The following is a 21,688-nucleotide window of genomic DNA, read 5'->3' as shown; positions in this document are numbered from 1 at the left end:
GCTGCACATAATGGAACAAAGTTCCAACATACCTAGAGTTATTTTAAAAGCTTTTTTAAATATTTCTAAGGTATGCTCTGCCCCTGATCGCATAAATGTCCCATATGCATTTTCATCGTTTTTGTGTTATTAATGCATTTTGGGTCAAAATCGTGTGCTCTTTCAGAAAACCCTACAACATCCAGTACTTTGTTCTAGAAACCAGGAGGAAATCAAGTTTTTCGCGAAAACTTAACACGTGGCCTTATGTGTGGGACAAACTTCAAAAGCGTTTTTTTCAGCTTGCTGTTTTTGCATATGAGGCATTTATGCGAATGCAGTGCTCATGTTTAACAAATTAGAAATCGATGGAATAACTTTTTAAGCTAAACATGTATTGTGACGACTGGAATTGCGAATGTGCCCACTGTGCATTCGGCGCTGGACTCGAACTCGGCCCGAATGCCGAGCCTCGACTGTCGTTGACAGCGCGTCATTGTTTACTGTGTGTTGTCATGTGGTTGAAATAAATGTTATTAACTTGATTGATAGAAGACTAACCACACGCGTTTTATTATACTTACGAAGTTTACCTGTAATCAGTGTTAATTAGTGTGATAATCATTACACCCCACGACCGAGTTTCGGCTAACCTCCGGTCGTCTGTGGGGTCGTAAAAACATGGAAAAATAGCTGACGGTTTCGCCCATGTTGTCCGATTCGCTCCAGCTGACGGTTTACCAGTGAGAATCTGAAAATTAATATAAAAATCAGTTGATTCCAACCGTAAAACCTGTACCATTTAAACCCGTGAGGAAGTGGTTGATCACGAACCGCATGTGATCGCGAAGATCGTTCCGAAAATGCCCACAACTACCTAGCTACATAGCTGAAGAAAGAATCAAGAGAGAGGGTCTTGTTTATGTTTTATTTCTCTCTCTCTCTCTCTCTCTCTCTCTCTCTCGGCGGTGTTATCTCGCGTATGCAAACAAGAAATACCAAGCAGAAGTTGCGCCACATGGCATAAAAAGCATACTGTTTTTATCAGAGTATGCTTGAGAGATCGATGTCACGGTGAATATTTTGGCGAAAAACATGTCTTTTGCTTTGGAGCTTGAACAAAAAATTTTTTTTGTTGAATTTACTGAATTTTCATCTACTGAAATTTCAGTAAACGATTCAGTAATTAAGATTTTACTGAATTCTCTGTTAACTGATATTTGTCGCTTTGACAGATGAAAAACTGAAATATCATTAAAATTGTTGTCAAAAAAACTAAAATTTCAGCAAAAGAAACTTCAAATTATTTTGCAGAAAACTCAGTAATTTTCTTGTGGCAGTTTGACAGATTATTTGCTGAAGATTCAGTTATCAAAATTTGATTTTGCATGTTATTAACACTCAAACGCTCGGGTAGTCATTTGACCCCAATTTTTTTTCTTAAAGATCTCATAACTTTTGGTAGAATTGACCAATTTGGATGCTTCCGGTTGCAAAGATTTGTCTATATATTGAACTGTCAGATGGGGGACAAATATGGTCCACTTTTATCGGAGATAAAAGTGATTCCGTTGGGGTACCTTGACCCGCCTATTTGGGGTTCGGGTATCTGTCAAACTGAAATGTCACTTCTGACTCATTGTTTGGTTTGGATGCTGCCTTGAGAAAATCCTCTTTGAAAAGTGTTGTTTTTTTTTATTTTGTATTGTGATCTTTTGAAAGAAATGTAAGACAAATGTTATTAACAAATACCACGATGCTAACTCGGGTAGTCATTTGACCCCTGTTTTTTTTCTTAAAAATCTCATAACTTTTGGTAGAATTAACCAATTTGGATGGTTCCGGTTGCAAAAGATCCAGATTTGTCTATATTTTGAACTATCAGATGGGGGACAAATATGGTCCACTTTTACCGGAGATATTCCGGATTCCGTTGGGGTACCTTGACCCTCCTATTTGGGGTTCGGGTCAATATAACAATAACTTTTTCACAGAACAGTGCCAGAAACGATGCAAAACTTCAAGGCATCATCCTAATACATCATCCTGCAAAAATAATTGACATGGTTAAGTCCTACGGGGCACCGGAGCCGGTTCCAGTTGCTCAGCTCCATCAGCTCAGTAAACCGTTTCCGTTCACTCATGTCATGTATCAATCCAGGATGATGTATTAGGATGATGCCTTGAAGTTTTGCATCATTTCCGGCACGGTTCTGTGAAAAAGTTATTGTTATATTGACCCGAACCCCAAATAGGAGGGACAAGGTACCCCAACGGAATCCGGAATATCTCCGGTAAAAGTGGACCATATTTGTCCCCCATCTGATAGTTCAAAATATAGACAAATCTGGATCTTTTGCAACCGGAACCATCCAAATTGGTTAATTCTACCAAAAGTTATGAGATTTTTAAGAAAAAAAAAACTGGGGTCAAATGACTACCCGTGTTAGCATCGTGGTATTTGTTAATAACATTTGTCTTACATTTCTTTCAAAAGATCACAATACAAAATTTAAAAAAAACAACACGTTTGAAAGAGAATTTTCTCAAGGCAGCATCCAAAGTTTGGATTTCAAACAATGAGTCAGAAGTGACATTTCAGTTTGACAGATATGCAGTTACTGATTTTTCAGTAATGTTTTTGTATATTACATACAGAATTTCAGCAAATGTGATGATTACTGAATCGCATTCAGTTATTTATTTCACTGAAATGGCAACCCAAAATTTGGTTGAGGATCTTGGAAAAAATAATTATAGAGAAAAGAACGAAACAAATATTATGGTCATGCAATACCTTCAATGTAAAAAGGATAGCTACGAAAAAAAAACAATAAAAGTTTTTAGATTTTTTGTCAGTAAGTTCTTTATTCAAGATACCGCTCTCTTCGTTTGCTTGCTGTGTGAGTGTTGCCTCTTTGAATGTGGGTAAATTTATGTTTTTATTTTGCTCCCGAAGAGCGAATCACGATGAGCAACAGCGACGGCGCGTTCCGTGATCGTAGTTTTTTTTCCACCGTTCATTACCGCGTAACGCTTGCCAGAGAAAAGTTGAACAATTTTCCACCGCAAGACGAGACATTAGCCAAGGGAAAACCCAGCTGTCAGCATTAGTAGAGTAGTGTTCGGTTGGAGTGCAAGTGTTAGTTTTTTTTTCAGTTCCTTCTAGAATTGCATTTCATTTCTTCCGGTGCGCGTGGCACTGCCTCTTCCGGCGTAAAGTTACTACGCAATACGCAAACAAAGTTTTTTGCTTGTTTTCTTCTCGAGTTGTTTGTGTTTTTCTTATGTTCTGTTGCTGAAAAAGGTAAACAAAATTCCAGCAGAGCTCAAACGAGAGACATGTGAGTGTACATTGAATGGAAAACCCCTCCCTTCCTCCTTCCCTAAAATTCATTCATCAACGGTTCACGGTGCAAAGAATGGCGAACAAAATAAAGATAACAACAAAAATAAACACGTCTTACATGCGAATGATACCCCAAAAGAAGAGACCGGAATAACCTTGGCCACGAATGCGCACCTGTGTGTGTTATTATGCTTAAACTTAATCATCATTGAGGAGTGTTGTTATTCAGGGCAGAAACAAAAACGCGAATCGATTCATTCACACGAGCACCGCTTCCGGTGGTCAACTCTCCGCCTAAGAATGCCACATGGCAACTGGTTTAAGGGTGTGTGCGAGAGTGCGGTGCATCGAACTGCACATTCCTGAATGGAACTTTGAGCACAGTTGAAAGTTTGATTTGAAAAAAGGGTAATGTTTGTAAGCTGAAATGAATTACACTCAACCCCCGGTGGTTGTTCACTTTTTCGTTTGACACTTTTTTAGTTTGTACCCCGTTAGTTGGTCAAAGTCAAACTAAAAAGTGACGAACTGTCACTTTATACACGGCGCTCACGCACACTTTCAAAACAAACGTTTGGTAGTATGTGTAAACTCCGTGTAAAAGGGGTGTCAAACTAAAAAGTGACTCCGTTCGTTTGACAACAGTTGGTGTCAAACCATCGGGGTTTGATTGAATACGTAATTCTACGTCAGCATAATACAAATTTTCACTCTTTTTTTTGCCGTGCATTCTAGATAGAATGAGATACAGAAAGGTGGTATGTAACATTGCCGCTGGTTGTTGGTTGGTTACGTTGGATGATTCATCAGTTCAGTTGGTTAGTTAGTCTTCGTGGTATGCGACCGAGTGCGACCTTGAAAGTGTTCTACAGGTCATGAGAAGGGGTTTGCTCGAGAACTTTGTTTTTATCGACCAACTGTTTGAATGTGGTAGAGATTAGTTTTTTTTCCAAGAAATTTCCTCTTTTTGTGATGAGATATTAAGGGACCATCCACAATCCACGTGGACACTTTTTTGGAAATCACAAGACCCCCCCCCCCCTCCCCCTCTATCGTGGACAATTTCCATACAAATAAAATCTTTTTTGACAATCGTCAAATCACGTCCATGAATAGGAGGAGGAGGAGGGGGGGGGGGGGGGGGGGTTGTCTGGGGCAATCTACGCCTTTTACGACCAAATTTACAGAAAGCATCTGAGTGAACCTTCAAAAATCAGTTTTTTTAACATTACAATCCAGGGTAAAGTTTTAGAGAAAAGTGATGTTGGGGGCAATTCAAGAGCTATGCAAAACAAACATTTTTATTTTTTGACATGCCATTTTGGACTTAAGGGTCAAAAGTTACAGCCCTTTTAAGGTATAAAATATGCTAATTTAAAACTTAAATATCTCGAAAAAGCTCAGGCCAAATTTTAGGCACCATATTGCATTCAAAAATAAAAAATAAAAATGAAAATGTCTAATTTTCAAAGGAAAAGTGTATGGGACCACCCTAACGTAATTCAAAAATTGTCCAACTATATGTTTAACCATGTAATTTTGACCGCTGAATCCGAATTTGCCATCAAAATTGACCTAAATTGTCAAAATATCGATTTTTGATCATATTTAGAATTTATATGATAATTTTACATAGAAACCAAAAATATGACCAAAAATCAATATGTTGACAATTTGGGTCAATTTTGTGGGAAATTCGGATTCAGCGGGCAAAATTATATGGAGCTCTAAAAGTTCCCCCCAACATCGCTTTTCTCTAAATTTTTACCCGGAATTGTTATGTTAAAAACTGATTTTTGAAGGTTCGCTCAGATGCTTTCTCTCAATTTGGTCGTAGAAGGCGTAGATTGCGTGATAAAATTTTGGTGTCTTGGACAAAGTTGCTTAAATTGGCCAGCCTAACACAAAAATTCCCAAAAATATTCCTGAAAAGTAAGACTTTGAAAATCACTCTAACCGTGGAACCACCCTAATTTTCAACCAAACTTAAAGTTGCCCCTTTCTATTTGCAACAACTCTTCTGAAGACACCAAAGCTCCAAAACTTCACCATTTATCGGAAAATCCATTTTCCACTTAATTTTGCAATCTAGACCACTGTGCAATGGGTTAATTTTCGTTCTGATTTAAATCTTAGGGGCCATCCATAAACCACGTGGACACTTTTTTGGGAATCTGTTACCCCCTGTTAATCCCGCGGCGGGCGCTCTAAAATTCTTTGTGTAAATATGGGTATTCGGCGCCGTCGCTCCGTGCCATACTTTCATACACTTAGGAGCCCAGGGCGGCGAAGTCCTTGTAGATAAAAAAAAGGAAGACACTAGTGGTTGGTACTAGCAATGGTGGCCGACAGCTATAAAGTCAACTTCGTTTCGTTACCCCCCCCCCCCTCGTGGACAATTGTCCATACAAAAAAAAACTTTTTTGTATGGATCGTGGACAATCGCCATACCCTCCCCCTAAAGTGTCCACGTGGTTTATGGATGGTCCCTTAGTTGAGTTTGTTAAAAAGTTATAAAATTAGCTAAAATTTTGGCAAAGTAACTAACTTTTTTGTTAAATGTCATCTTTATGCTAATCCAAACAAGTTATTGGTCAGGCCGAGAATTAACCCAACAATTGAGTCCTAAAATTAATTAAGAGCGAGTCCACGAACAGGGCATACCCCTTTGTATGGGACGTCGTTTGGACCTCATCAATCTGCCTGAAATTTTCAGGGGTTGTTTGTACATATAAAACTAGCATCTGGCCAAAATATGAGCACTCTAGGTCAACGGGAAGTGGGGCAAATCGGGACACAAAGTTTGAAGGTTCAAAAACGTCAAAAATCTTAAAAAGGCTATAACTTTGGCAAAATTCAATTTATTTTCAAAATTCAAAATGCAAAAATGCAGGATAGAGCATCCCAATTGGTTAAATCTAAAGGGAGTTATTGTCATTTTAGTGAAAAATAGCATAATTTTCAAACTCATATAAAAAAGTGTTCCATCCAGATATCAACTCGGTTCGACCTGCAGCTTGTAGGGGACATCTGGGACTACCATCTGAGACTGAGAACGCTTTGGGTAAGGCAGTTTAACATATTAAATAAACACTTTTACTTTTAGTGAATTTTTTGGTTGTAAATTTTTGCTCGGGGAACCCCTTAGAACCCATTTTCTGGTGATAATTTTATCATATTCGTGTTTCTGAGACAATTTCACAATAGAAACATGCATAAAAATATTTATTTTGATTCATTTTAACCCTTTAAAAAATAAATGTTGAAAAGCCTTTTTAAGATTTTTGACGTTTTTGAACCTTCAAACTTCGTGTCCCGATTTGCCCCACTTTCTGTTGACCTAGAGTGCTCATATTTTGGCCAGATGCTAGTTTTATATGTACAAACAACCCCTGAAAATTTCAGGCAGATTGGTGAGGTCGATGCGAGATGGGTATGCTTTGCTCGTGGACTCGCTCTTAAATTTGTGTTATTATTGTTAACAACGATAAAGCTAATTTTTCCGAGTACAATGACCTTTTGTATGACTGCAAAGGATTAAATATGGATTTTTAATAAAGGTCCTAGTTGACAGCTCGCTCCAAAGGGGACCATAGTCGATCCATCGAAAAAATGTTTTGTTGTCAATTTATTTTTTTGCATTATAAAATGAAAAAAAAGTGATCAGAAATGGTTTTTAATCGTGTTTTTTAACCGTTCTACATCAAAATTTACATGGGGCTTTAAGACCCTATTGTATCTTTTCCGGTTATTTTATGTGTAAAAGATAATTTTTCATCTAGTTTTAAATTGGGGGTAGTTTTTTATTCCAAATTATGACAAATTTATGGTAAATTGACTTATTTGTACTAAGTAGTGCTTATATAACTAATGTTTCATTTTTAGGGTTACAAACCTTACTACTTTTGTATATGTTATATTTTTTGGTCCGATTTTCACAAAAATACTTTTTTTCGGTGAACCTTATTTTGTAAGCTTCAAATATTAGATCAAAATGGGCAGAAAGTATCTTTTATGTTTGCACTTTCACTTTACTTTTGCAAACAACTTACTTACTTTTGCCCTTGTTCCCCTGAAAACCCCTAAATGTTGATTATTTTCAATTTAAAACGTATCCAAATCGTATTTCAAGCAAAGCAGCATCGAGTTACTGTACATTTTTTGCCTTGTCTAGTAAACAAGAGACTCATCGCATTTACAAGCTGGTAAAGTACAAAGATCACGCACTCAAGAATCAGCTCGGAGCGTCTCATGCTTACAGATCCGTACTCTTCAAAGTCAAACCCAGCGAGCATAAGTGTATCGCCTGCCAAATCCGCCTCTGCTTCGCAGATTTAAGACACCTTATCTTGCGAGGGACGCTCACGAGAGTTTATGAACACCTACTCTACCAGCAACTATCTGGTTCAACTCCTTAGGTGTCGTGTGTGATGATAAGAGACGTCGCGCGATGATTACACGCGAGACACTTACACGCGGAGCACTCGTATGTAGGTCAGGATTTAAGTGTGAACGGACTCTGAGTCAATCAGGGACTGGTGAAGATTCAGTGATGATTGTGATGCACCCAAGTGGGGTTTGCATTAAGTTGTACTGTGTTATTTTGAACGATGCTATTCAACAACTTTGGATCTTGAAGTTTTAATCCAGATTAGTTTGTCCAGAATATTTGTTCCAGCATAATTTTTGCACGACATGTTCCTTTGGGTGTACAAAACAGACAACTGACGTATTTTGCTTGATTTATTTTGGGGACCAAAACTCTGACAGTTCATGCAACTACGCAAATGTTTGTATTTTATTATCCAGCGAAGAAGATCATATGTAAACCAATTTGTAATAAAACAACATTTTAATCAACGCTCGGGAACCCGCTAGATACTTCAACGTAAACAAATTCTGGAATGCTACAATTTACGCGGAATAACAATACAACAACAGTTTAAAAACACAGTCTAGTTCGATTAATCATCCAACTCCAGCAATAGTTGTCTAGTCAACATTTTGCAGCCATAATTTATGCACGTTTAGCGAAACAGTAAACAAATTTTTACCGACCAGCAGGAGCATTACTGCATTTCAAAAGTTCCCACAACTGGAAAAGGAAATTTGATTCTGTTTATGAAAGTCGATTCCGTGCAATGTTTGCAGAAATTTAATGTTTAAATAGTGACTCATATCACTACTGATGTAGAATAATCAAATAAAATCGCAATTGAATACACCTGAAAGATACAAAAAAAATCTACAAGAATTCCCTCAGCGAAATCCAACAGTTGTTACTTGCTGTTAGTTCGAAACCGGTTTCCCACATGGTGTAACACAACGCTGCCATACTCAATTGATAAGAGCTTAGCTAGTGTTCCCATTTGATTGATTGGTGATGTTGTGTCGATTGGATGATGTAAGAGCTATTCTGCTCTGTGTGCACCACCTCGTGGAACTGGAATGTGCTGGGTTTGAGATTTGAATTGTTTGCAAAATAGTGTCATTTAAATTGTAGTAAATATTTGGGTGTCCCGCCCGTGTGGATCAATCGGACCGCGCACTGGACTCACAATCCAGAGGTCGCCGGTTCGAATCCCACGGTGGGCGCTCTAAAATTCTTTGTGTAAATATGGGTATTCGGCGCCGTCGCTCCGTGCCATACTTTCATACACTAAGGAGCCCAGGGCGGTGAAGTCCTTGTAGATAAAAAAAGGAAGACACTAGTGGTTGGTACTAGCAATGGTGGCCGACAGCTATAAAGTCAACTTCGTTTAAATATTTGGGTACCAAGCAAATCTCCTGCTGTGACAAAAGCTTGGTTAACAAGCAGCTGTGTAAATAAGACCAGATTACTTGGTAGAAAGGATGTTGCAGATGCTGCAAAAGAATATATCACAGCTTATCAAGCTTATCACTGGAGAATAGTTGTTTGTACATCCGGGATAAATATTGGTAGTTGCAGTCTTTCTAACGGCTGTCACAATGTTAAACGAATGATTTTGTTCAAAATAATAACAATCAGCTGATTCATAACTCAAACAAATAAAAGAAAAAATAGTCGTTTAAAATTACAAATCACATAAACAAAAAAAAATGTTTTCATATTTCTACTTTTTTATTCAAAAAAATTGTGATGTTGGCATATCAAAATCTCATTTTGTATTTCTAGAATTTTTTTTTGAATAGGTCCTATAAACATTTGAAAGACAATAGCTTATAGGTCCTTTTCAAAAAAAATCTGGATTTCTTTATTGCTGAGTCACTTTTTCCGTACCTGTTAATTTAAAATGTACTAAATCTAACTGGAAATCACGAGTTTCATAAGTATGATTACAACAGTTCCAGTTTTTAATCGCATCATAGTTGACAACATAAGCGAGTCGGAGCTATGGTCCATTTACCGAGAGTACAGAGTTCGCTTGAGGCAGTGCAAGACACCCGAGGAACAGATCGACGTGATCGCACACTTGCTGACACATGGCACGAAAAAATGATCATCTGAATCAGTTACAGTTTTTTTTTTATTTTTCTTTTATTATTTTTTACCTTTTGATCCTCGGTCCTAACCTGGTCACAGCACCTAAAAGGACCTAATAAAAATAAGCTATGAAAAAAAAAAAATAGTTGACAACATTACATAGAAACCTCTTTTTACGTGGAGGTGTTACGTATTGTAATATGTTGATTTCTCTGGAAAGAGGTTACAATTTTGCAATCTTTTGAAAGCATTTTGTAGGTCTTGTGCCCATCTACAAATCACTTTTAAAGAATAAAAAAAGTGTTATGGTTTTAGAAGAATCGAAGAAATATTAAAGCGATTATATAGCTATTTCGATTTGGGTTTGTTTCAAGATTTTTTTTTAAATTTAACTTTAGGCCGATGCAAATATGTTTAAAATTTTTGTCCCTCGACCTCGTCCAGAGCTAAACAAAAGAATTGAAATTACAAGCCAAAATTTCACGATTTAAAGGAAAAAACCATTGCAAAATGCATTATTCACATGTACAGTTGACAATCATTTGTTTATAAAAAGTAAGATTTGACAAAAAAAAACCCTTTTCCGATTTTGTTCATCGAAAATTTAAAAAAAAATCAAAGGATTTTTGAATCAACCCAAATATGCTTAAAAATAATCCAAACTTAGGGGAATACATTTTAAATTGGTTTTAATTTTTTTTTTATAATTGCAAGCTAATGTTACCTTCTCAAACTGTAAAATTGTCCAATGAATCCGAAAATGCATTCCGTTTTCTAATACAACCCCATTGTCATTGAGAAAAATTATGACACTTTGAGAACATCAAAATAATAGCATATTCATCAACTCAAAATTTTATGAAAACTTCTCCTTGAAGTACTTTGAACACTTCTCTATCAAGGTCAGTATAATTATATACCATTCCGTAAGAAATGACCTCCTATCCTAACCGTTAATGCACAAATAAATAAATTTCAACTATATAATTTTAAGAAAAATACTACTCAAAAATCATAAAATAGTATTTTTATAAATCCATATATCACTTCAAAACAATACAATTACGTGAGAAAATCTCAGCCTGTTTACATTTTTTGCTAATGTAGGGGAAATATGCCCATTTTAAGCCTAATAAGCGGTCGTGTTTGAATGATGCTGGATAATCTGGATTGTTCCTTGAAATTCACTAAAACCAAGTACACCAACGAGTAGAGCAACTTTTTGTGAACATTTCTGTTTATTTTCACTTTTATTAAAAGTTATGCTTTTCCTTTTACAAGCATTTAAAAAAAAATATTTCAAAAATGCATTCTAATCAGTCGTGTGCATTGGGCCACGCCCATTTTTCTATTTTCAGCTTTGTTCTTTTTTACTTCTGCTTAGTGCTGCCAAAATTGATTAAATTTTAAGCGAACACTCACGAAAAGTAGCATTTATAGCGAAAGTTTCCTGGCAGCACTTGCTCACTCCAACAGGCGCTGCACCAGCATGTTGGTGGTGTTGGTGGCCACCCTTTGTTCTTTATTTACCTTCGTTTCTCGCTCGGTTTTTTCAGCCTTCGATTGGAATGGGTAGTCAAAATTGAAACGTCAAAAGGTTTAGCGCGTTTGTTTTTTTTTCATGGTGCTTGCTAATTATTTACATTTTTCGGGATTATTTTTCAAGTGAGTGACTAACTAATGAGCAAAAGAACATGTTGCTTGCGTGTGGATGTGTGAGCCACCAAAATTATGAGAAATGGTCTCGCAAAATAGAAATTATGATCAAAAGTGCATTAAATTTGATCTTTTTGGCCAGTAAATGGCATAAATTTGCGTGCTTACTCGAGGCGGTGCTGTTGCTGTTAAGTTTATAGCCTAAATAGTATTTTTGGAGCTTTAATCGAGCATCAAACTCTCCATATGACGAAGATAGGTGTTTGATTAGAAAGGGTATATTTCCCCTATCCTTTTATTTATTCATTTTGTAAGAGAGTTGACACTCCAAGCATATTTTCTCAATATTTCCAATTACCTAAAATCTGGCAATATTTCCAATAAGAATTGATAAATCGATAACAATAAAATTTCTACCACAGATAAACAAACATGTAGTTTATTTATTTAATATATAACAAACTAGCAAAGTGACTGTGACATAATGGTCCTCTCAAAAGCACCTCCATCCACGGTAGAAGCCCCTTTTAATCTGTTCTACATACACAACACGGTCAGATGGATGTACTCAAAATCAAGTTCGATTCACTCATTTTGGACCATGCGTGGAGGAATTCATTTATGAGTTTAATGCTGAAACTCATAAATGAGTTTAGCGCTCGAACTGCCGAATGAGTAGTTTGGTTGGCCCGCGATTTTTGGCTGTATTCGTTGATTTTAGCAAAATAAATTGAAATAGGTGCAATTTATAACAAAATTCATGAAAATTGCCAATGAAATAAAACTTCTTGATAAAAAACAAACTTTATTTCTTATGTTTCAAGAAACATTGATTGTGGATGGAAACAACGGTTGTGGATGGCCTTGTTGGAGAGTTTCAGGAGGATCTCGTTACGAATTCTTAGCCGCATCGGCGGTTCCTTAGTCATCGAGGACGCGCCTGGCCCACGCGCAAGTCGGCCAATTCATTGGCGAACGTTTCGGCAATTCACAGGATCTGCTGGGGGACTGTCACGTTACGCGCGAGTGGGAAGTACCCGGTGGTGAAGACGGAGTTGGGTTTCGCGGGGAGTTTGAACAATTTGTTGAGAACATGCTGCTCGTTCAACTCGTCGTAGTCGATTTCCATTAGGCTTGGAGTTGCGACGGCCGCCCCCGCATGTGCTTGCTTAGGTTGGTATTTTTTGCCGCGAGCTGGGAGGACATGGAGCTCTCGAGGGCGCGTTTGGCCCGCGTTTGTCCAACTTTGGGATGGCGCGGCCAATTCACTGCACCGAAGTCAGGTGGTCAACCTTCTGGTCGTCTAGCCTTGTCTTCAGGTAACAATCTTTGGAATGGACGAAGCAGACGTAGGTTTTTCTCCAGTTCCCGCTTGGAACCACAATCAGCGGGTTGTTCAAAGACGGCTTCTTCCGGAACTTTCATCGAGTTTGTCCATACGGGGGATTTACTGGAAGATAACTAGATTTAGAAGGAGTTTGAGATTTGGAAAGATTGGCTACTTACCGGAGCAACGGCGACAGTGACGGAGAACTTGACATTGTTAATTCCGCCACTTTCCTTTTTCGTGGAAGCTGCTTGCCTGTCTGCTTAAAGGACAGTCGAGCGATTGAAGAGGAGCAATTTGTACTGTTGAATAGGATTGACGCGTTCACCCGGGGTGGTTCTGATGGTGGTGCTGGTAGCGTGACCGATCTACGACATCCGGGCCTCTCGTCAACTTGCACTCGAATCCTGGTGCGACGTGGAGATCACCAAGCGCAGCCAGTGCCGCGTCGTATCTCCAAAAATCCTTTCGATCAACACGAAAAAGCTTATCCGGAATCCTCGGTCCCGCCAAGCCATCCAATCCTCTTTCAAACACGCCCAACCCCTCCTCGGAATGAATTTCGGGCGTCTCCTGTAGTAACTGACGAAGATCCCGCGTACTCCAGGTCAACTCGGCGCCAGCTAAAATGACAGAAAGAAAATGTACGTTTTTCATCCGCATTAAATTAGACCCTTTGAAAGAAGTTTAACATTTCAACCAAAACTCACCGTTGGTACTGCCCAGCGAAAGTTCGCTCAGGACTGACAGCGAGTCGTTGGCACGCGGCGCTGACGCAAAGGTCGGCTGTAACATCCTTCCGAACAACGTTGCAGGCGAACCGCTTCTTGGACTCAATCCACAGAACAAATCCTTCTTGAGACCACTCCGCCGGAAGCTAGTTTGTTCGCCTGCAGCATCCCAAAGGCCGCCTCAAAGTCTCCAAACTCCTGCCGCAGCGCAACAGCAGCAGGCTCAATCGCGTTGTTCTATCCAATTGATCGAATCTTGGACAAGGTGTTGCATACGGCTAGCCCGCTCGGCTGGTAATCCCGCCATCGGATGCGTGATGAGACTGCTGTTGTTGTTGCTGCTGCTACAGAATAGTATGCGAACTTCCGGAAGGTGGTGTCGTCGGGTTGCTTGATGCTTTGGAGCTGACCGGCGATGATACGGCAGTTCCACGGTAACCTGGTACCTTCGAAGTACCCCCCTGAGAGGAGAAAAAAATTTCAACTCGTGAATCTAAACCTAACTACTTATTCATCCTACCTGCAGCGGTTCGTTCTCGATCAAAAACGCTCCAGCAACGCCATGTGATCCGCCGGGTTCGTGTTCGTGTCCGTGACCCCGACCTCCTCCGTCCGCGTCTCGGACTTGCGATGGCTGATAGTGGTTGTTCTGCCCTCCACCACACCGTCACTAATGGTAACACGGTGACCACGGTGATAATTCTGGGCGCCACTCCGTTAAACAGTGGGTACAAATGCGCTTGCGCATTCGCGTGAAGGTTGTTGTTGATCTTGTACTGCAGCTTGTTGGCGATAGCTGTTGCCGCTAAAGTGGAAGAAGCGATTGAAGTTGGTATTCCGCTGTCGATTGGACCGGCGCTGCTGGCGGTACGGTGAAGATATTATCACTGCCGCGAAAGAAGTGGGCATTGGTGTTGAAGGTTGAGCCACCGCGGCCAGCGACACCGGGGGGACGAAAGAAGCTTGCTTGCTGAACGCTTGAAGCGGCGATGTTGGCATTGAAGGCGCAGTTGAAACCATCGTGGTTGAATCGGAGCGCAACTGTGGTCGGGGCACTGGCTGGCGTAATCAAGCTGCTCACACTACAGGTCGCAGCTGGCAAGGGTTGCAGCAATCTAGAATGTAAAAAAAACTAAAGTTTATTCCCCACCTTCGTCTGGTTTTGCACCTTCCGGATCGTCTGGAAGAAAATCATAGAAAATACATTCCTTCTCCAACGAGTTTTGCACCTTCCGGACTGTCCGGACCTTGTTGGCATCTTCGGGATAATCCGGAGGGTACACAAACAGAGAAACAAATTCCTCCTCCGGAAGGTCCAAAAACAAACAAACAAATGTCTCCTCGAACCACGTTTGCATCTTTCGTACAATCCGGAGGACTCAAAAACAAAGAATTAACTTCCTCCTTCAACCGAATTTGCACCTTCCGGCCAATCCGGAAGGGCTCAACTTAAAAAAAAAACAACTTTTCCGGCAAAAGTAAAATTGGATTGCCACTTCCGCCAGCTGAAAAAGTGGTCCATCAACCTTCCCGAACTGTTCCGGGACAGGAAATTGCAGCGTTCGAGCAATACTTACCTCCACTTAGAAGAAAAGTTCACTGCTAAGTGCAAACTGCAAACACCAACTTGACGTTTTAATCGCCAAGTCCAAACTACTCAAACGACAGTTCAGCTTTTGAACTGTCGTTTGAGTGAAAAATCCACTCAAAATCAAGTTCAGAAAACCACTCATTTTCAGTTCGAGCTCCGAACTTGATTATGAGTGGATTTGAACTTGATTTTGAGTACATCCAGCTGACCGTGAAGAGTTGTGTAAACGCCATCGACGACAACGACAACAACAGCAACAGCAACAACTACAACAACGCCCAGAAGAGGCAGACTACGACCGCCATCGCCACTGGTTGGTTGGTTGCTGTTATTATAGGCAGTCGATTCTGGCGAGTCTGGCTCAGTCTCTCGAACGAACCTAGCCGGGGACCAGGCAGTTCTCGTTGTTTGGTTTCGTGACTTGGTAGATTTAAAGCGCAGTGTGTTGAGTTCTGTTTGTCCTGTCGGCGTTGGAAGTTTTGAACCCGCATTGTCAGCAAAAGTGTTTAATTTGTAGGCAACTTTTGTGCAACCGTTGATGGATGTAGCCCAAGAAGTTTAACAAAGTGTTCAAACTGTAACATTGCCATTGCCACCGATTCGTTGCAGATTCCAGCTACTATGAGAAGTCGTTGAAGTGCGCGAAACTGTGAAGCAGTCAGTGTGGGAACTAACACAAGTTACGCTTGCAATCGCTTGTGCAACAACAACTGCAACCTCTGAAGAACCTCAAAATGGCCAAGTACAGTGTGGTGTTTGTGCGCCACGGCGAAAGTGAATGGAACAAGATGAATCTCTTCTGCGGCTGGCACGACGTTGGGCTGAGCGAGGAAGGTAAGTTCTCCGACGGAGTTTAGAGACAACATTTTGCAACATGGACGTTATCAGTGGTGCTCGGGGCGGTAGTTTTTATCACGAAAAAGATACGACGAAGTCGGTGTTGAGCTTGAAGACAAGTGTGAGCAATGTATTAGCGGCTGTTAGCGCTGAAACCGGCTTGGTTGATTTAATTTTGGGATGATCAGTGGCAACAGAGTCGCGATATCAAGTCTGATGGCGGTTTATTTTGGTGGACTATTTTTAACTATTTTGTTTTGGTTCTTTGAGCATCCCGTGCTTTGACGATTGGATGGTGTCAACGACAGATTGACCTTCCGGTTTGTGCTCTAGCGTGGTATCGTCCACAAATCGATGCATTTCAGAGTGTTCTGATGTTATGATAGTCTTCAGAAATTATTCAAAGAATACAAACAAGTAAAAACAGTAGAGAGAGATTTAAAAATTATTCTAAAAACGATTTTTTAATGGATATGATGAAAGTAGAATTATTTACGTCTTTTTGCTTTTGCTTCAGCCAATTAAGTCAAGCAAAATACTTTTTCTTCTTTGCAGTTTTTATCTCATCTTTTTCATCTCAAATAAATGTTAATGTTTTTTTTAAGTTGCCATAAGTAGTTCACCCGTAGCCGGGACCCGTGGTGTAGGAGCAAGCGTGGTTGCCCCACTCAGTCGGCCTGGGTTCGATCCCAGAAGGTCCCGGTGGCAAACTTTGAGACGAGATTTGTCTAATCACGCCTTCCGTCGGACAGGGAAGTAATTATTGGCCCCGGTCTAACCTAGAGGTTAGGTCGATAGCTCAGTCCAGGTGTAGGAGTCGTCTCCTTGGGTCCTGTCTTGGTGGAGTCGCTGGCAGGCAGTTGGACTCACAATTCAAAGATTGTCAGTTCGAATCCCGGGGTGGATGGAAGCTTAGGTGTAAAAGGAGGTTTGCAATTGCCTCAACAATCAAGTCTTCGGACACCTAGTTTTGAGTAGGAATCTCACAATCGAGAACGCCAAGGCAATAATGTAGAGCGAATAATTTTGTTTTATCATATGAAGGTTTTTTCGAATGCAAGCAAATGTGATATTTATGCCCTTATATTTGAAGTCGAATCTCGCTAATCTGAATGGAACACGATGAAATCTGGCTTGCTCACTTCCTACTGAGCTATTTTTACCTGATTTCTGTTGAAAACGTCTTTGAGAAGATGTAATTTAACAGCAATTAGTGCGTTCATCCCGGGAATTCCCGGGACAAAATCCAGGGATTTTTCCAAAACCGAGAATTCCTGAGTCCCGAGAATTTTCATAATTTGTCCTAGGAATTCCCGAAATTTAAAAAATAATAATCAAATTTTGGTCTGGAAATTCAGATTAGATTGTATGAATAGATGAACAGTTGAATACAATGTCATAGCAATCGATACGAATTTTAAAGCATTAACATTTGTATACGGCATATCAGCTTTAAATTGGGGAAAATTGTTGAAATTTTAGTTTTTTGCTTTAAATATTTTCAACTTAATTTCACGTTTTTTTAAAGCCTGGGTATTATTTTTATTTTTAGGATTTTAAATTTGAAAAAAAAATCTAATCTACATCAAATTATTTTTCATCAAACACCGGAATCTGGGGCAAATCACGACAAATGTGACGAAGCAAGACAGCTATTTAAGTCAATTTTTATTTGCATCGTGTTTTGAATAACTTCGGTTAAAGTAAAAACAGAACAAAACAATTAGTACACTGATTTTTAAATTCATTGCTCTGAAATCTCCTGTGCCTTTTCAGCCTGTAGTCCTGATTTTCCCCAGTTGGCGGTAGTAACTTAAAGATAATTAGTAAAACATGTTTTATATACAATAGGACATTCAAAACTTATCTAAAATTTTACATTGACTGGTAGTTATCATTTTATTTTTAAAGTTTTTTTTAAAGGGTCCTATAAACATATGAAAGACAATAGCTTATAGGATCTTTAAAAAAAAACTATGGTTTTGTTGTCGCTTCTCGTTTTTTCGACATTTTTAATGACATTTTTCAAGCTTTTCTAGTAATGGCTTATAACAAAATATATAAAATAAATCTATATCTATATCTATATATCTCTTATATATAAAAATATATAAATAATATAAAATATATATATATATATAAATAATATAAAAATATATATAAAAAATTTCGATGGTTTTGTTCGAACGCGAATCAATTCAATACGGAGCGTCGGATCGAGGTGCTCTTTGTTGCGTTGGGTTCGTATAAGCCCAAGGAAGGTTCTTACGCCAAAAAATTACAACTTTGGCCACTCCGGAACCGATTCCAGAAGATCTGCAGATTGTATGGGAAAAGCTGCGTAAAATCGAATTTTGATCACAAAAGTCAACAAACGAAAAAAAAAGGCAGAACAAAGTTTGTCGGGTAAGGCTTGTGTATTTATAAAACACTTATTTAATTTGAATCACATTGAAATTGAAATGTGTAGGTTTTTTTTAATCCAAAGCACAGCAAAGATCAAAAAAATCATTTCTCATTTCTTTTAAGTTATGTAAAACTGTCGTCCTTGTTTAGATTGAAGTGTAGATTGTCACCAATTATTGTTATTGAGCTAATTCTATGATTTTAAGCTTGAAATATCAAATATTATGAAAACATAGATTTTATGACTGCTTCAAAAATTTCCCGGGATCCCGGGATTTCAAAAATATTTTTCCCCGTTTCCCGGGAAATTCAAAACCCGGGAAAATTGGACGCCCTAACAGCAATGTCTCGTGCTTATGCCAACTGTAGGTACTGGATGGTATGATATAATCTCTAATTCAGATGAAAGTTATTTGCGATTCTTTGGTGAAACCTATTTTTAATACGGAGTGAGGATTGCACCAACAACATTGGTGGATTGAGTTAGTTTTCAGTGTTTATTCTTCCAGCAGTCCGGGGTCGGTAGTGTAGTGGTAAGTGTGCTTGCCTCTCACCCCAGTTGGCCTGGGTTCGGTCCCAGTCGACCCCGGTGGCATTTTTCTTGGTTAGGGACCATCCATAAACCACGTGGACACTTTAGGGGGAGGGTATGGCGATTGTCCACGATCCATACAAAAAAGTTTTTTTTTGTATGGACAATTGTCCACGAGGGGGGGGGGGGGTAACAGATTCCCAAAAAAGTGTCCACGTGGTTTATGGATGGCCCCTTAGGTCGTTAGCTCAGTTCAGGTGGTAGAAGTCGTCTCCCTGTGAAAACAACCTGTCACGGTAAATTCGCTTGTTGGCAATTGGACTCACAATCCTTGTTTCGAGTAGGAATCTCGTAATAGAGAACGTCAAAGTAAAGCTGTAGATTTGATTTTGTTCAGCATAAGATTTCCTAAGATCATGAATGTCTACACAGTAAAAAAAAATCATGGTAATATTACATCTGGGAAGTGGTACATCTTTCATGTCAGAAAAAATGTGTAATTTTACCTCTGAAAATGTGTAATTTTACCACTTTTCTGGTGTAATGACACTAAAATTCAACCTTCAGAAATTACAGCTTCAAAATTTACACAATTTTTTACTTTGTATTTCTGGAGAAGAACAACATTTAAGAAGCGTGTTTCAGCAAACTGAATTTGCATTTCATGAGAATAGATGATAATGATTATTTTAGTACCCTCAACTTAATGATTTTTTTTCTCATATCCAGGAGAATGGGACGCGCTGGAGATTTCGGCCGCTTCGCTCAAGCGCGAAAACATCACCTTCGATGTGGCCTTCACGTCGTGCCTCCGTCGGGCCAACCAAACGCTGGACGTGATCCGGCGCGAGCTGAATCTTGGCCACATCCCGGTGCATCAGCTGTGGCGTCTGAACGAGCGCCACTACGGTGCCCTAACCGGGTTCAACAAGCGCCAGATGGCGGACATTTACGGCGAACCGCAGGTGCAGGTGTGGCGCCGCAGCTTCAACGTCCCGCCACCAGCGATCGAGCCGAACAACCCGTACTACGGTGCCATCCGGAACAATCCCAAGTTTCGACACATTGCCGAGAAGGACTTCCCGCTTACGGAAACGCTCGAGACTACGATGCAGCGGGTCGTGCCCGAGTGGACCGATACGATCATTCCGGAGGTGCGCGCCGGCAAGAAGGTGCTGGTGGTGGCCCACGGAACGAGCCTTCGGGGACTGGTCAAGCATATTCAAGGTACGATGGAATTCAAGCTGCTAGAAGAATTGCTTGCCTTAACCAGTAACGAGACAAACTGGAACTCTGCATTTTTGCTTGAACATTTCTAAATGGTGGTGGTATTAACGAGTATTCTCTTTTTTTTCTCTTTGTATCTCTTTCTTAAATGGGTAAACAAATATGTCTCGACGATTGACTTCCAAAAACTTTTTCGCTAACCTCCAGATATTTCAGATGCCGACATTATGAAGTTCAATCTTCCCAACAGTATTCCGTTCATCTTCGACTTTGACGAGAACATGAAGATGGTCGGCGGCATCCGGTTTCTCGCGAACGAGGACACCGTCATCAAGGCGATGGAGAAGGTCGCCTCGATTGGCAAGTAGACGCTGGTAAAATCAAAACTGAGTAGGAACTCTACCTCATTGTACACGGGCGTAGGAAAGCGATGATGGAGTGATTGTTTTATCTTCTGTTTTGAAAGGTTAGGAACGATGCACGATGGTTGATTCGTAGGATGGTAGGGTATATGACCCTATTTTGGACCTAGTACCTATTTTGGACCTATTTTTATTAATCGAGTTAGTTCAGGCTTTTAAAGTACGAATTCACTGAATCCAACCAACAGAAAGTGTAGGCAGGATCGTTTTGTATCTTACCTCTTCCAAAAATGTTAACATTTTTGATTATTTCCGCCTCTTCAGCCACTTTTTCCAACGCCATTCGAACTTCCTTTCATTTTCCTAGCACATCGATTAGGTCCAAAAATTCCGGCCTCGTTGCTTATCAGATTTGGCTCGCGACACCTTGATGATTTTTTCTGTTTTGCACTGACACCAAGCAATTTCGTCCGGTTTCCGAGCAATGTAACTGTTGCTTATTTAATTCTTTCTTGTTTTCCGTCACTAAACTATTGATATAACTATTCTATTATCGAAAAAAACTCATTTCAAAATATATTTTCAAATCAGCCGCGTTGGATCAGTTTTGGAGCTACTTTGCCGTCGGTTCAAGGCTATCACCAACACATGCATAACAAGGTGTTGCCAGTTTTGTTTATCAATTTATTTCGATATTTCATTGAAATTGATTGATTTTTTTTAACTTAATATTTTGAATTGAATTTCTTTACTGTAATTATTTGAATGAAATCTAAGCTTTAAAAGCAAATGATTAACAGAAACAATGAAAATATGTTTTTTAAACGATTACAATGCAAATTGATGCTAGAGATTTAGATGATTGTTAGGACCGATTGCAAAGTATCCCAAAATTTAAACTGATGTTGATTTATTTTTGTCTTAACATCATTATCACCAATTTAGCCGCATATATTTTTAATTTTTGCTTCAAAAAATGCAAACTGGCTACCCTGTTGGAATTGAAGGGGAAACGATTGAAAAACCTAAAGGGTCTAGTTCATTAAATCGTCAGCTGTCACCGTGACAGGAGCTGTCAACATCGTTTACGAGTGGTTTTTGAAAAAGTCGTATGAATTAAATTTAAAAAAAATCTTGAGTTAGTTTAAAAAAGATCCTAAGCGCTAGTTGTAAACAAATCAATTTTTCGATTTGTTCTCGATCAATTTACGAATTATAAATAAAA

At 39.4% G+C, this 21,688-nt stretch overlaps 1 protein-coding gene and 1 long non-coding RNA gene across 4 annotated transcripts; one reads left to right on the top strand and one right to left on the bottom strand.

Annotated features, from left to right (window-relative positions):
- The first annotated feature begins 3,010 nt into the window (after positions 1-3,010).
- LOC6046157 (2,3-bisphosphoglycerate-dependent phosphoglycerate mutase) lies at positions 3,011-20,628 on the top strand. 3 transcript variants are annotated; one of them, XM_038248878.1, is made up of 4 exons: positions 3,011-3,323; positions 15,709-15,933; positions 19,604-20,101; positions 20,309-20,626. In XM_038248878.1, exons 2-4 carry the CDS (start codon positions 15,834-15,836, stop codon positions 20,467-20,469), a joined length of 759 nt encoding a protein of 252 aa, XP_038104806.1. In that variant the 5' UTR covers positions 3,011-3,323; positions 15,709-15,833; the 3' UTR covers positions 20,470-20,626. The 3 variants fall into 3 exon arrangements, with proteins under 3 accessions (XP_038104806.1, XP_038104807.1, XP_001863396.1); XM_038248879.1 differs by lacking the exon at positions 3,011-3,323 and adding an exon at positions 15,399-15,612 and having other exon boundaries at positions 20,318-20,628; XM_001863361.2 differs by lacking the exon at positions 3,011-3,323 and adding an exon at positions 15,400-15,612.
- On the bottom strand, positions 12,335-13,963 carry LOC119765295. The gene is made up of 3 exons (XR_005276627.1): positions 13,488-13,963; positions 12,957-13,400; positions 12,335-12,900 (listed from the first exon to the last, which is right to left on the bottom strand). It is a non-coding gene; the product is annotated as an uncharacterized LOC119765295 (long non-coding RNA).
- Positions 20,629-21,688: the final 1,060 nt, after the last annotated feature.

The sequence above is a fragment of the Culex quinquefasciatus genome, chromosome 1 (genome assembly GCF_015732765.1).
Source record: "Culex quinquefasciatus strain JHB chromosome 1, VPISU_Cqui_1.0_pri_paternal, whole genome shotgun sequence".
NCBI lineage: Eukaryota > Metazoa > Arthropoda > Insecta > Diptera > Culicidae > Culex > Culex quinquefasciatus.
The sequence above is the reverse complement of the archived record's forward strand: the minus strand, read 5'-3'. Positions and strand labels throughout refer to the sequence as shown.